This window comes from Podarcis raffonei, chromosome 5 (genome assembly GCF_027172205.1).
Source record: "Podarcis raffonei isolate rPodRaf1 chromosome 5, rPodRaf1.pri, whole genome shotgun sequence".
Lineage (NCBI taxonomy): Eukaryota > Metazoa > Chordata > Lepidosauria > Squamata > Lacertidae > Podarcis > Podarcis raffonei.
The window spans coordinates 98257471-98271304 of NC_070606.1; the positions used below are offsets into that span (position 1 = coordinate 98257471).

The following is a 13834-nucleotide window of genomic DNA, read 5'->3' on the forward strand; positions in this document are numbered from 1 at the left end:
GGTGCTTTACTGTGCTTTTAAATATCTTGTTCAGAGCTGCCCAGAGTGGCTGGGACAACCCAGTCAATAAAATTATTATTATGACTTTAAAAGTCAGGGAAAACCAGCAGCTGACAGGAATCAAGAAATCTGAAGTCTGGAATCAATGGTTCTCCATCCATAGGTTGCAGTATTGCCTCGGGTCATCCACGGATCAGAACACAGCTGTTACACATTTTATTAACTATGAAGAAAAAGCTTATATAGCATGGGGAAAGGATTTATATGGCGTTGCTGGATATAAATTGGTGGGAACTGGCTAATATTTGCCTCATCTTCCTCCTTTGAGATAAGTCATCTGGGTAACCAAGTGCATCTGTACTATCTAAGATCTCAGTCTTTATGCCTGTCTGGGTAAAGGAGGGAACCATGTGGCTAAAGCTGGCACAGTGAAGCATCTAAAAAGGAAACCACAGTCAACTGCAGCTGGACTTTCTAGCATTAATTTAACTTGACCCTAAATCCCACATAAAGGAGCACGCCCAAGAGTGAAACAGAAGAAAACACAAGTACAAAGCAAACTATAAACAGTTCAAGAGAGATGTACAACCCACATGTAAACTCTGCAATGGAGCAACGGAATGGCTTGTACCGGAAAACTGTGTTCAAATTCAGGTACGTTGTCATGAAAGGAAAAATAGTAACCAAGTGAATTGGGCACGATGAAGTAGGTTAACCATACTGTGTTTGCAAACAGTGATTACAATGAGCAGATGCAAGTGGAAGGCTGGTGATTACAGCTCTCGATCTCAAGTGCTGGAAAAAGAAACACTGGCCTTGAAGGTTTGTTCTTTTCAACAGAAGAAGATAGTCCTCCAGTGGGTTGCTCCTCCCGGCTGCTAAAGGCAAAGCAATACAAATGGCTTTTGTGCCTTCTGGTCGGAGAAGATGCCTCAGTTTTGGAATGTTCTGCAGCAAAGAATTCTAACATGCTACAAACCTCAAATCTCACGAGGAGTGCAATGCTAAGCAGCATTACAATGTGGGGACTTCCATGAAACACAGGGGCCACGCAGAATCAGGAAAAATGGACAATATAGAGGGCTACCCCAAGGGCTTCAACTATCACTGATTAAAACTCTTGGAAAAGAACTCGTGTTCTTTTTTGAAGAAGAGGAAGAGGAAGATTTTTATTAGTTAGTTTACAAAAATACGTGCATTGTCTCTTTTTCAGGTTGTGTTTTCTACAGATCAGTTTAATTTGTTGTGAGACATTAGTGTTGCATGCAGTATAAGGTTGGGAAGAAAAGAGGGGGGAAGAGGGGAAGGGTGGGGAGGGAGCATGGGGTGGGGTGGTAATCTTCTATTCTTCTAATTAGTGTATGTGTGGTGTTTTGTGTCAGCGTCACTTGTGTGGGTTCTCTTTCTATTCGCTTGTTGTATTTCCTTGGTGAGAGAGGTTGGGGCTGGTCTGGTTGGTTGTCTTTGTCATTTGTCTTAAGATTTAAATAAGACCCCAAAACTCCAAAGTTGTTGAGCTTTCTTTTACAAAAACACCAAAAGCCCCACAATTTTTCAATCGCCTAAGATCCAAAACAAAGCACCGCCTTTCAGAAATTCCCCCGGACGTCAAATCCCCCCAGATGTAATGCAATCTTAAGGTTAGCCAGATTGATTTGTATGCTGTTGGTGGATTCTTGTTGGATTTTGGGACATTCCCACTACATGTGGAGGTATGTGCCTGTGGATTTTGGTGATGCTCCTGGGCGAATCAGTGCTAGATTCTGTGGTGTTATGTACCATTTGAGAGTTTCAGGGTGAGTTCTTTTCTTTTAGCTGAGATGGATTTAAAGGGAGGTTTAGACCACATTCTAGTCCTTTGGGTAGGGTTAATTTCATGGCTTATGTTGTCCTCCCATTGTTTTTTGATTATGTCGAGGGGGCTTGTGTGATTTTGGAGTAGTACAGTGGTACCTCATGTTGCATAACCTCCAGGTTACGGAATCTTAGGGTTATGGCCACAGCAAACCCAGAAGTCTATACTTCTGGGTTTTGCCGCTCGCGCATGTGCAGAAGCACTCTGCGCACCGCGCGCATGCACAGAAGCGCTCTATCGCACCACGTGCGTGCGCATAAGTGGCGCCGAATTAAATCCGTAACCAGAGGTACCACTGTATCTCCTCATCTTCTTTAAACAGCAAGGACTTAGAAGCAGGATGGGTGGGGCAGGATACCTTCCTTCCAATAGAAAATCAACCCTCAGTTCAATGTTTCTTTCCTTTCAGTGGAGCACATTGTTGACAAGCAGTTGCTCCACTCTGTGTGGCTCCTAAATACTTTAGTTTGCCCAGAGAGAAGGGTGGTTATTTTTAATGCATGGAGCCTAAGCTTTCTACTGACAATTCCTCTCCTCAAGCAGCATAGACTGTCCAACATAAATTGGCAGCACATAATAAATATTTTAAAATGCACAACAATGGGAAGTTATCCTCTGACTCACATCCTTTGAATAAAAAAAAAAGACTCACTGTAAAAAAATTAAGGAAGCTAGGCAAAACTGAATTGGCTAGAGGATAGCGCCAAAGCAAACTCTATTACTTATTTTTACACTCTTTTATTTATTTACTAGTTCAATCTGTATCCTGCCTTTCCAAACGGTGCTCAAAGCAGCTAACAGTGGTCCGAGGGAGAATAAAATATACAAGGTTACAACAGAATATATCACTGCCTATCAATAAATCCAATAAAAACAACAGTCAAGCAGAATGCAACATATTTACAAAGGGTACAAGGTCAGCTTATAAAGCCCAAAGCATGCCTGAATAAAAACATCTCTATCTCTGTACAAATATCTTATAGCACTTTTCTTGATTTAACACAAAGGACATAATGAATAAGATAGCCTATTACTATCAAGTCAGCAAAAATTCAAGTTTTTACTACCATACACTTGAATATTTCATGCTAAGCAGCTTTTACTACAAATAATGCGGCCTTAAAAATCGGAGGACCCTCTGGTAAAAGGTAAAGGACCCCTGGACAGTTAAGTCCAGTCAAAGGCGACTATGGGGTTGCGGCGCTCATCTCGCTTTCAGGCCGAGGGAACTGGCGTTTGTCCACAGACAGCTTTCTGGGTCATGTGGCCAGCAGGACTAAACTGCTTCTGGGGCAACGGAAACCAGAGCACATAGAAACACCATTTATCTTCCCGCCACAGCGGTACCTATTTATCTACTTGCAGTGGCATGCTTTCGAACTGAGTACAAGGAGATGCTGTCAGAACAGGAAACCCAGAGAGTCCCAACATGCATGCAGAATTCTTTGAATCACAGCCAGTGTTTTTATTCAAGTCTGGCCCCAGCACTGAATGGTAGAAATGTGAAGAATTGCTTGCTTTCCCCTGCACTGCGTCCCTTTGGCTTGAGCTTTTCAAGAGTTGCATAATGTTGGGCGCTGCTACTTTTACATCACGGTTACCTGATATTCAGGAACGTTAAGGACTGCAGGTTCAGAATGGCTTCTGGAATATAGCGAATGCAATTCTGGTACAAATTAAGGCTCTCAAGGGAAACAAAGAGACAAGTTTCTGCTGGCAGCTCCGAGAGTCTGTTCCGCGATAAATCTGAAACAGAAACAATACATAACATGAGACTGAATGAATAAGGGGAAAAAGCAGGTGACCATTATCTGTAGAACACAGTAAATGTAGGACATGTGGATATTGTATAATAATAATAATAATAATAATAATAATAATAATAATAATAAATTTTCTTTATACCCCGCCCTCCCCAGCCAAGGCCGGGCTCAGGGCAGCTAACAACCAATAATAAAAACGAGTTGAATGAATACAACTTGAAAACAAGATTAAAATACAACATTAAAACATTAAAACAATTAAAATGCAGGATATGGATTCTAGTCCACGAAAGCTTATGTCCTAATAAATTTGCTATTCTCTTATGGCGCCATCAAGCTCATGGTTTTGATGCAACAGACTGCCACTGATTGACAGACTAACACGGCCAACCCCTCTGGAAATTATTAGCTATGTGTGGCTCAAAATAAGCTATTTTGTAAATAGCAGCTAAAAGGGACAATAAATGGAAAAGGTTTCTCCAGTGGTGCCACTTGCCAAGCTCTTTTGAAGTCAAGCAAGCTCAACTCCTTTCCCCAGAACCATCAGATTTTGCAATCGCAGTGACCAGTTTTAAAAAAACAATTGCCAAGCCAAGCCAAAACAATTACAAATGAATTCTGTTTTTGTGAATGGGGGTTTAGGAAGAGGAATCTGAGAGCAGTAGCGGAAAACAACAAAAAACAACAGTGCAGCACCTTGTGCATGTACAGCCGCTACACACCCCTTTTGTAGCTGCCCATTTTCTTCCCTGAAGTCTCTACCTTCAATAAAGTGAGCTCAGAGATGGAAATTCCCTGCTTTCCCGGGAAGTTTGGTGGGTGGAGGAGACTGTGCAGGTCTCTGTGCAGGTTCTTCACCGTGCCTCAAACATTTGGGATGTTTTAATGTAAAAAAAATCAACGACCAAGTTTTACGCAGGATATAATTTTCTCTAAAATGAAAGAACGGCGCTCAAATGAAAATCACACTGGTGCTGATTTGGGAATGAGTGTAATTGCTCTTCTGGACTGGCATTCAGGAATCAGATTTACTTGTTTCCACAAGTCTACAGGAAAACGTAAGCCTTACTGGAAAAAAATGGGGCGGCAGTATCCATGGAGGGAATATCATATGGGTAAAAGAAAAGAAGAAAATGTCTCTAGCCAACCGTCTGTGTTAAAAAAAACCCAACCCCAAAAATCTTTAATATACTATGTATACACAAATATTTAATGAATTAATCCCAAGCTAGACTAATTTGTTGCAGTCACCTTTACAAGACAATTCAACTGCATTTGCTGCATTTCTACAAAAACATCCTATTTTTATGATGAAATCTGTGAAGTACATGCATTAGATTTGTGGAGCTCAATTCTTCTTTCATCCCTTGCCCCCATCTTTTTGCTGTGCTAGCTACCCATTTTCTTGTTTTAAATTATAACCCTTTTGCAGACATGGACCTGCCCTTTTTTTATTTTACTTCTGAAACTCTTTAAAGCACTGTGGATCCTTATTCTTGTGGTATTAAATAAATAAACCTGCCTGATGCTTCAGACCTTGTCCCTCATCCATGTCCCAGATCTGTTCACCAGGTTAATGTGTCCAAGGGTGCTTTGAATTCCTTTCTCCCTAACATCAGCCTTAAATATTGCATGGGGAAATCATTTTAAAAAGTAGAGCGACGGGCAAAGGTGTTTGAAGTATGTTACAGAGTTTTAAAAAAACCAACACTGGAGGAGTAAGAGAAGGCTTCCTCAAACTCAGCCCTCCAGATATTTTGAGACTACAATTCCCATCATCCTTGACCACTGGTCCTGCTAGCTAGGGATCATGGGAGCTGTAGGCCAAAAACATCTGGGGGGCCGAGTTTGAGGAAGCCTGCTCTTACTCCTCCAGTAAGCATACAAAGCAGCTTTTGCTTGGATTCTGCAACAAAAACCCAATCACACCGGCCACTAATCTTGGGAACTTGATATGGCAGGCCAGTGAAACGGAATTAAATATTTTCCCCACTCTGTGCCTCTGTGTGTATCTATATCTATAATAGAAGGGGACGACAGAGGACAAGATGGTTGGACAGTGTTCTCAAAGCTACGAACATGAGTTTGACCAAACTGCGGGAGGCAGTGGAAGACAGGCGTGCCTGGCGGGCTCTGGTCCAGGGGGTCACGAAGAGCCAGACACGACTAAACAACAACATATCTGAAAGATTACTATACTGTCCATCAGAAATGGTTTATGTAACATGATAATTGTTTTAATGCTTCTGTTTATTATGTTTTTCCATTACCTTGTTTTTGCACGTAACATAATTAACAACATCATAAAATCCCTTAAACCACCAGCCTCTTAACAAATCTCAGGCTCAATCAGGGAAGCATTTGATGTGACTGCATGTTTTCCTCTTCAAGCACTTAAATAAGGTTTCTAATAAATACTGCTAGTTCCATGCTTGGAGGATTTCCTGAAACAGGAGGGCAGGATGATCTCATGCCTTCCTCCTTGCCGACCAAGGCAGGAGCATTTTTTGAACTTGGTTTATTTTAAAATCGTGAAACAATACCATCTCTCCTGCCCACAAGGCGTAGCTTAAGAAGGAGTTTTCAACTCTCTTCATTCCTAGCTTGTATGCATTCACAGTTGTAGGGCAAGTGCTAAGGGCAAAACAAAGAACCAAAGGGCAGAAAATAAATTAACATTGGGGCTGAATATTATAAATATAACACCACGCCAGTAGTGTATTTCTATTGTGCAACTTTTAAATTACTCTTATCACGAAATGAAGGCAGTCACTGGGAGAATTGGATGGAATGTTTTTGTTATTTATCATTTATTTTTCAAAACAAAGAATGGAAGATTATTTTAAATCAAATAACCACCGTAGCCTACATTTTTTGTTCTTATAATGGTATGGCTGGCTTTGATCAATTGATCTGAAATGCGTTACTACTTGTTATCACAGCTGTGATTCAGTTGCTGCGGGAAAATATTGTATTCAGAATGGCAGCTAACAAATTAATTAAATAAATATCTTGGGAACTCTTTTAGATTCAAGAAGCAGTATAGAAATGTATTGTATTGTATTATATTATATTATATTACCGTATTTTTCGCTCTATAACACGCACCAGACCATAACACGCACGTAGTTTTTAGAAGAGGAAAACAAGAAAAAAAATATTCTAAATGAAACAGTGGATGTATGATTTTTGTGGTTCATGCTGTGGCCACAGACATGTGATCTGACAGTGAGTTTGGAGTAGCCCAATGCAAAAATCCTGAGGATCCATGTGGATCCGTGCTTTGTAACCACGTTTTAAGTGGGGAGGGAAGGAAAAGCACTCAAGGGACAAGGAGCACGCATGGGGTGTATGGAGAAGGATGCTGCTAATAATGTTATTTAGTGAGCTGAGTGGGGAGGAGAGAGGGACAGAGAGTCTGCTTGCTTTAAAGGAGCCCGCTTTGCTCCTTTAAAGCAAGCAGGCTCTCTGTCGCTCTCTCCTCCCCACTCAGCGGCTCTTCTCCCGCTTCACTGTTTCAAAGTGAGCCACGGAGGAGGGAAGGAAGGGGAACCACGGATCCTCTGCTCACAACTGCAGCAGATCCCCCCGCCATCCGTAGGCATTCGCTCCATAACACGCACAGACATTTCCCCTTACTTTCTAGGAGGAAAAAAGTGAGTGTTATGGTGCAAAAAACACGGTATATTATATTATATCATATCATATTATATATAATCAATGGCCAGTTGTCATAGCAGACATATAAGTGCATGTATCTAGCACCGTTGCCCTGCTCTGTGAAATGAAATTCTCAGCAAGAACTCCCAGCACACAGATGGACTTCAGAAACACAAAGTGTGAAAATTAAGATGCTTTTACCAAAATCCTATTTGTGACAAGTTTGCAAACTCAAGAAGAAATCTGCCGACAGGCCATAAACTGGTAAACCTGTGTACAAAAATCACACTTCCAGTGCAAGACCAACTCATAATGTTTCCATGTGGCAAATATATTAAGGAAGCTAAAAGGTCCAGTTTCACCTAACCCACTTCTGACCAATGCCTGAAAAATCAAGTGGACCTGAAGGCCTGACTAAGCAGTCATGACTACGTATTCCTTAGACCTGTACACAAGTCACATACTGCATGCGGCAATCTGAAGCAAAGCAGTAGCTTAACATTGCAATGTCGTTTTAGACTAACATGCCAGACCACCTATATTAATACCACAAATTAGAAAGGGCAAACTTCCCAAAAGAACTCTGGAAATGCTATTCCTTTTTATAGAATAAAAGTATCCCTGCTGGTTAAAATAAGCAAAAAGAGGGACTCTGCGGAGCTGTACGGTTGTTCTGTCTGCTATCACGAGAGCAGGCAAGCATGAACAGTGGTCCTTATATGGAAAAGACTATTTTTAATAGGCTTCCAATTTTTACTGCTACAGCAGAAAGCAAGTCATGTGTCGCTGAATTCATAGCAACTCCACTCGCAAAATTCCTCCTGTATAGCAACACAATTATTTCTTCATTAGCAGTATGTGCTTAATCTCAAACATTTTCCTCAAGAATGTTTTAAAGTGAATTATGGATGAATGTCAAGTGAAATAAAAGGACTTAACCTGCAACCCAGCAGAGAGCTACCTGCATCCAATTCCTATTGATTTAAAAAGAGGTAAAGGTAATACTGGCGTGGGGGGTGAGGCCAAGCCCTCTGAACCTGATGTTTCCTTTAGTTATCTTGGTTAATAACCACTAATTGACCCACATCTTCCAGCCCACACCTAATTTCAGGCTGATTTAATGACCAAGGAAGGGGAGTGGCCCAAAGTTTTAAAGCCTAATTTAGGAAGAAGGCCGGAAGTGATGATCTACCCCCCCAGGTGAGTCCATGTTGAATAATGTAGCACAGGCACAGGCAAACTCCAGCCCTCCAGATGTTTGGGACAACAATTCCCATCATCCCTAGCTAACAGGACCAGTGGTCAGGGATGATGGGAATTGTAGTCCCAAACATCTGGAGGGCCGGAGTTTGCCTGTGCCTGATGTAACATTTGTAAGTTTCTTTAAATCATATATTGTGTTTTAGTTAAAATTATTTAACTGAAATTAATATGAAACTATTTGTTGACTGCCTTTGTCTTCCATACAATCAAAAAGTATGTAACAGATAGTTTAAGTGCTTTATTTTTATTGTGCTTTAAAATATGTGACTAATTTAACAGTTTTTCAGCCTCAAGTTTCTGTAACTTGGCTATGCATTTTCTCTATCGGAATGGATTTCTAAAATCAATCTGCAGCAAAATACATAAAAACCAAATGTTTCATGGGTAAATATCAAACAGTAGTGTTTATTGGAAATGGTGGAGAAAAGGTTTTCTTGCAAATGACCTGTGACCAATGTAACGTGATCAATATAACATCTGACAATTCACTGCCAGCTCGACAATTCTATGAGACTATGAGTCTATGATAGAGATCCACATTTATTTTACTCATGTGCAAAACGCCATTTTGGAAAACTGTTCCCAGATAATGAAACTTTGGGAAATTATCTTTTAGATGATGAGGAACATGTTAACTATATATGCAAATTAGAAATGAGCCTGTAAGTTGATATTTTCACGGAACTACCCCCACCCCAAAAACACATAAATGCCACAAGAGAAATAGTTACAGGAAAGAACGCCTGTGTGGTCTATGCTAGAACTGGTCTTGGGTCCTAGTACTTTCCAGGATTCTCTCTCTCCCGCCCGCTCTTTGCAAAATTCCAGCAAACCCCCTCTCCCTTACAACAGTTGAATCATCCTTCATTTTTCCCCTTTAGTACAGGCTCCCTGCCAACAGCTTAAGTAAGTTTCTTTTTCAAGCAAGGGGAAAGTACTGAGCTAAGCTGGCTAAAATAAGCTGAACTAAATAAATAAATGTTGCGAGACATTTACGCTGAGGAGTGAATTAGACGTCTCAGCTGGCTTACAAGATTTGGTAAAACTGAGTGCGCTCATGATTTTAGGGAACAGGCTAAAAGTCAGTCTCTGCTACTACTAAGAATTCTACAGAAAAGGAAAAGGAATTCTTACACCATGAAAATAACCCAGGACCTCAATGCGTGTGCAAGTGCAACAGGATTTTTTTAAACATATGGATGGACTTGAATCACCCACTGCTAAGTCCAATCTACTTAGAAGTGACTCATAAGTTCAACTGTATTCATAAATGAATGAGGCAAACTTCTCGGAGAACACAGACTCTTAGAGAGGAAGTTCAGGGTATCTATGTAAACATGCAGGGCAGTATTTCATAATCAAATTGTTGGGTAGGTTATGTCCAACCAATGATAACCCTTGAGACGTCAGCTGCACCAAATTTCTGCTGCTTCCAGTAACTGCTAGCAATCCAGTCCTAATCACCATATCATCTTCCGCTTTGCTCACGATTGTACGTGTGCACTGTTAAAAACCAGTCATATGAAATTAATATGGCATTGCCATGTGAACTGTGTCATATGGCAGCCATTGTTACACATGGATAAATGTGAGGGCTCATTAGCAAAGATGCATGAGTTATTCACAGTAGCAACAGGAATGGCAGGGGAAGAGCCAAGAGCCTTAGCCAGCTAACCAAAAAACTCATAGACTTTTGACATATTCTTAGCCGCTACTCATGAAGTATAGCAGTTTAATGAGCATCTCTTCAATACATTAAACATCTCTAAGTTGAAGGTCTGTTCACATGTTGAAGAGGGCAATTCTATACAGACAGAATAAAAGGTAAAGGTAAAGGGTTCAGTCGTGACCAACTCTGGGGTTGCAGCGCTCATCTCGCTTTATTGGCTGAGGGAGCCGGCGTACAGCTTCCGGGTCATGTGACCAGCATGACTAAGCCGCTTCTGGCAAACCGGAGCAGCGCACAGAAACGCCGTTTACCTTCCTGTCACAGCGGTACCTATTTATCTACTTGCACTTTGACATGCTTTTAAACTGCTAGGTTGGCAGGAGCTGGGACCTAGGCTCTGTGGTTTAACTCACAGCGCCACCCGCATCCCTCTAGACAGAATACAAGCCACCAATTGCAGATGTGACCACATATATACTGTATATACATTTTCACTAAATGTCATGATGCTGAAATCCACATGGTTAGACAGAAGGCACCGTGATCTACAGCATGACAAGAGGTGGTGGATGGGCAGGCCAAGTGAGCCAGAACAGACTGCAGCAGACCCCCAGCCCGTGCCTCTATGACACCTCGGCCCTTAGGATCCAGTTGCCGTGGCCGTGCCGTGCCTTCCTCCTACCTGGCTAGCCTGGGGAGCTGCTGCTGCTGCAGCTGCAGTCAATTAGGATGAAAAGTTGACCCAGGTAAGGTGCTGGCAGGTAGAGCAGCAAGAAGAAGGGGGAAAGCAGCCAGAAGCAATGGCTGCCTTGTCTGAAGATGTGCTGTTGCTGCCACTGCCAAATAAAATGAAGAGTCAGTCTGGGTAATGCAGGGGCAACAGGACCCCAGGCCCGCTGGCCATGGCTTTTGGCTGCCTTCCTCCTCCCTGTGCTGCCTTATATTGGGCCAGTCCAAATGTCACAAGGGACTATGGTTCAATATGAAAGGAACTAGTTTCAGACTCCTCACTGCTTTGTGGGCACAGCTGCAAGATCAGAAGCTTTCTCATGGGTCACAAAGGTGACTTGTTCAATCAAACATAGTTAAAACAAGCCACTGTTTAGGGTTCAGATGCAACACTGAACTGTGGTTAATAAAAACAATGGAAACAAAAGCTGCACTGGAGGAAAGAAGAGTGTATGAGTCTGAGGCTAACTGTGGATGATAAATCATGGCCAGGATGATAAATCATGGTTTTGGTGAAAGTTGAATGTATGCCATGGACGATTTGCATATATTCAGGAACTTGTTAATATTCAGTCCCAGTGTTATTTCCACCTGCTTTGAGAGAGATAATTTCTTACCCATCCTACACCATAAGGTCCCAGGGTGGGTAAAGCATATTAAAAAGTTTAAAGCAAATTACATCACTGGAATAGGATAGGTTCTAAAAATATGCATCTCAAGTGGCAAATGACAGGGTAAAGGAAGTGTGTCTTCAGCATATGATTGGAAGACTATAATGAAGGTGACTGGTGCACCTCTGTGGGGCAGCAGTTCCATGACTTAGGGGCTGCCACAGAGAATGCCCTCTCCCAGGCAACCCCTTTCTTACACCCAAGCACAACCTCACCCACAAATCTCTTTATTTAAAGAATCACAACCTCATTTAAAATCATTTCCCCATTTTATTAACCTTTCGCTTACTACCCCATCAGTCAATTCCCTTTCTATCCTGAAGAGTGCATCTTCACAGACACACACAAAAAAACACATTTCATGTCTACTTGAAAACTTTATTTAATTCCAAGGAAGCAAATATATACATCTGCACATATATCATAATTTAGAAAGCAAAATGTAGAGCATGTATTGATTTGCCCTTGCAACCACCTTGAAAGGTAAGAACACAGTCATTCTGTAATGCTAAATAACATGCATCTAGGTTTGAGGAGCAAATTGAACTATCTAGAAACATATAATTATAGCTGGAAAAATGTTCTGTGTGTTGTGGCTAAGAAGTTACAATGGGAGCAACCCAATCAAAATCTTTCATAGCACTCTGCCAGCGTTGTTACTTTACAGGAGGGCTGACCTGTGCAGTGGCTTCTGGATGCAGGGGCACAATTGTGTGCTTTTTAGTGGGGCTTAAGTGTGCCTTTGGGATGTGGGTGGCGCTGTGGGTTAAACCACAGAGCCTAGGACTTGCCGATCAGAAGGTGGGTGGTTCGAATCCCCGCGACGGGGTGAGCTCCTGTTGCCCGGTCCCTGCTCCTGCCAACCTAGCAATTCGAAAGCACGTCAAAGTGCAGGTAGATAAATAGGTACTGCTCCGGTAGGAAGGTAAATGGCGTTTCCGTGCACTGCTCTGGTTCGCCAGAAGCGGCTTAGTCATGCTGGCCACATGACCCGGAAGCTGTACGCCGGCTCCCTCGGCCAGTAAAGCGAGATGAGCGCCGCAACCCCAGAGTCGGCCACGACTGAACCTAATGGTCAGGGGTCCCTTTACCTTTACTTTAAGTGTGCCTTTAAAAATGAAGCAAAACTATGCTTTAAACAAATTAACCGTGTTCAGTTTCCAGCTTTCCCCATCAAAACATAAGAATTAACACTATTCCCAATGCAAGGAGTAAGGATGCACTAGAAGTCTCGAATGCAGTCCACAATACAGTTGACAGGTAAGGGGGAATCCCAGAAGCATTGCTTTTACCCTCAAAACAGGAACCCCTCCCTGAGCTATGGAAGGAAATCAACTGTGCTATCCCACAGTTGCAAGGGTGATGCCTTGCCTATTGTGCTGGGGAGATGAGCGTGCCTCCAAATTTAATCTAGACACAACCACCATTTAAAAAAAAGAATGCTTCAGGTATCAAAAACTAAAGAAACTTGCTTTATAGTCCTACATTTCCTCAAACATGTGGATGCATAAAACTGTAAATGATCAGACAGGCTGCAGATGACACTGGGATTTTATTGCCCAAGATTATACAATGGTTCTATACAGTAATATATGGTGACACAGCAAGGTCATCAAATTGCCTTACTGCACTGTAGACCCTACGTAATGTCTTTAAGAGAACAGTATCCATTGAAAAGAAGCATTGGTGGACTGAAGTCTAATGTTCTTTTAAGAACTCCATCCTTCTTGCTGATATCATTCTTAACAAATAGATTTCATTAAAGTCAACCCCCCCTCCCTCCCATGTTCAATTTCTGATACGACAATTAGCAGGCTTCTACCAAAAAAACTGGAATGGTGCCAGCTTACTGGTTCAGTACAAGATAAATCAATGTTGAGACATGAATTAACAATGCAGCGCAAGCTTTCAGAAAACCAAGTCTAAGAGACCATCCAAAGAATAAAGTACTAGATAGTTTCCCTAAAGTTTAAATTTAGACACAGCAAGTCAAAAGGGTCACTTTCATACTGAAGAATACACGGTAAATTTAAGCTGGAACTAAAGGAGCATGGCTAGTTAAATAGCTACAAGTATCTTGGCTTGATTCAAAACTGTATCTGCTTTTCAAATGCTACAACTGAGACAAACATTTTCCAGTGCCTAAAAAACAGCTGTATGCAAGTAATGTTTTGACATTAATCTTAATCATCTATAAATAAAAATCCATTCGGTATAAACTGTT

General features: G+C 41.6%; 1 protein-coding gene across 8 annotated transcripts in view; it reads right to left on the reverse strand.

The window, feature by feature from the left end:
• The window catches only part of LRCH3 (leucine rich repeats and calponin homology domain containing 3), an 85754-nt gene that overhangs the window by 51266 nt on the left and 20654 nt on the right, over positions 1 to 13834 (reverse strand). For all 8 annotated transcript variants that reach the window (XM_053387341.1, XM_053387336.1, XM_053387338.1 and 5 more), the window contains exon 2: positions 3457 to 3601. In XM_053387341.1, coding sequence (XP_053243316.1) covers positions 3457 to 3601 — 145 coding nt within the window. The remainder of the gene's footprint in view (positions 1 to 3456; positions 3602 to 13834) is intronic.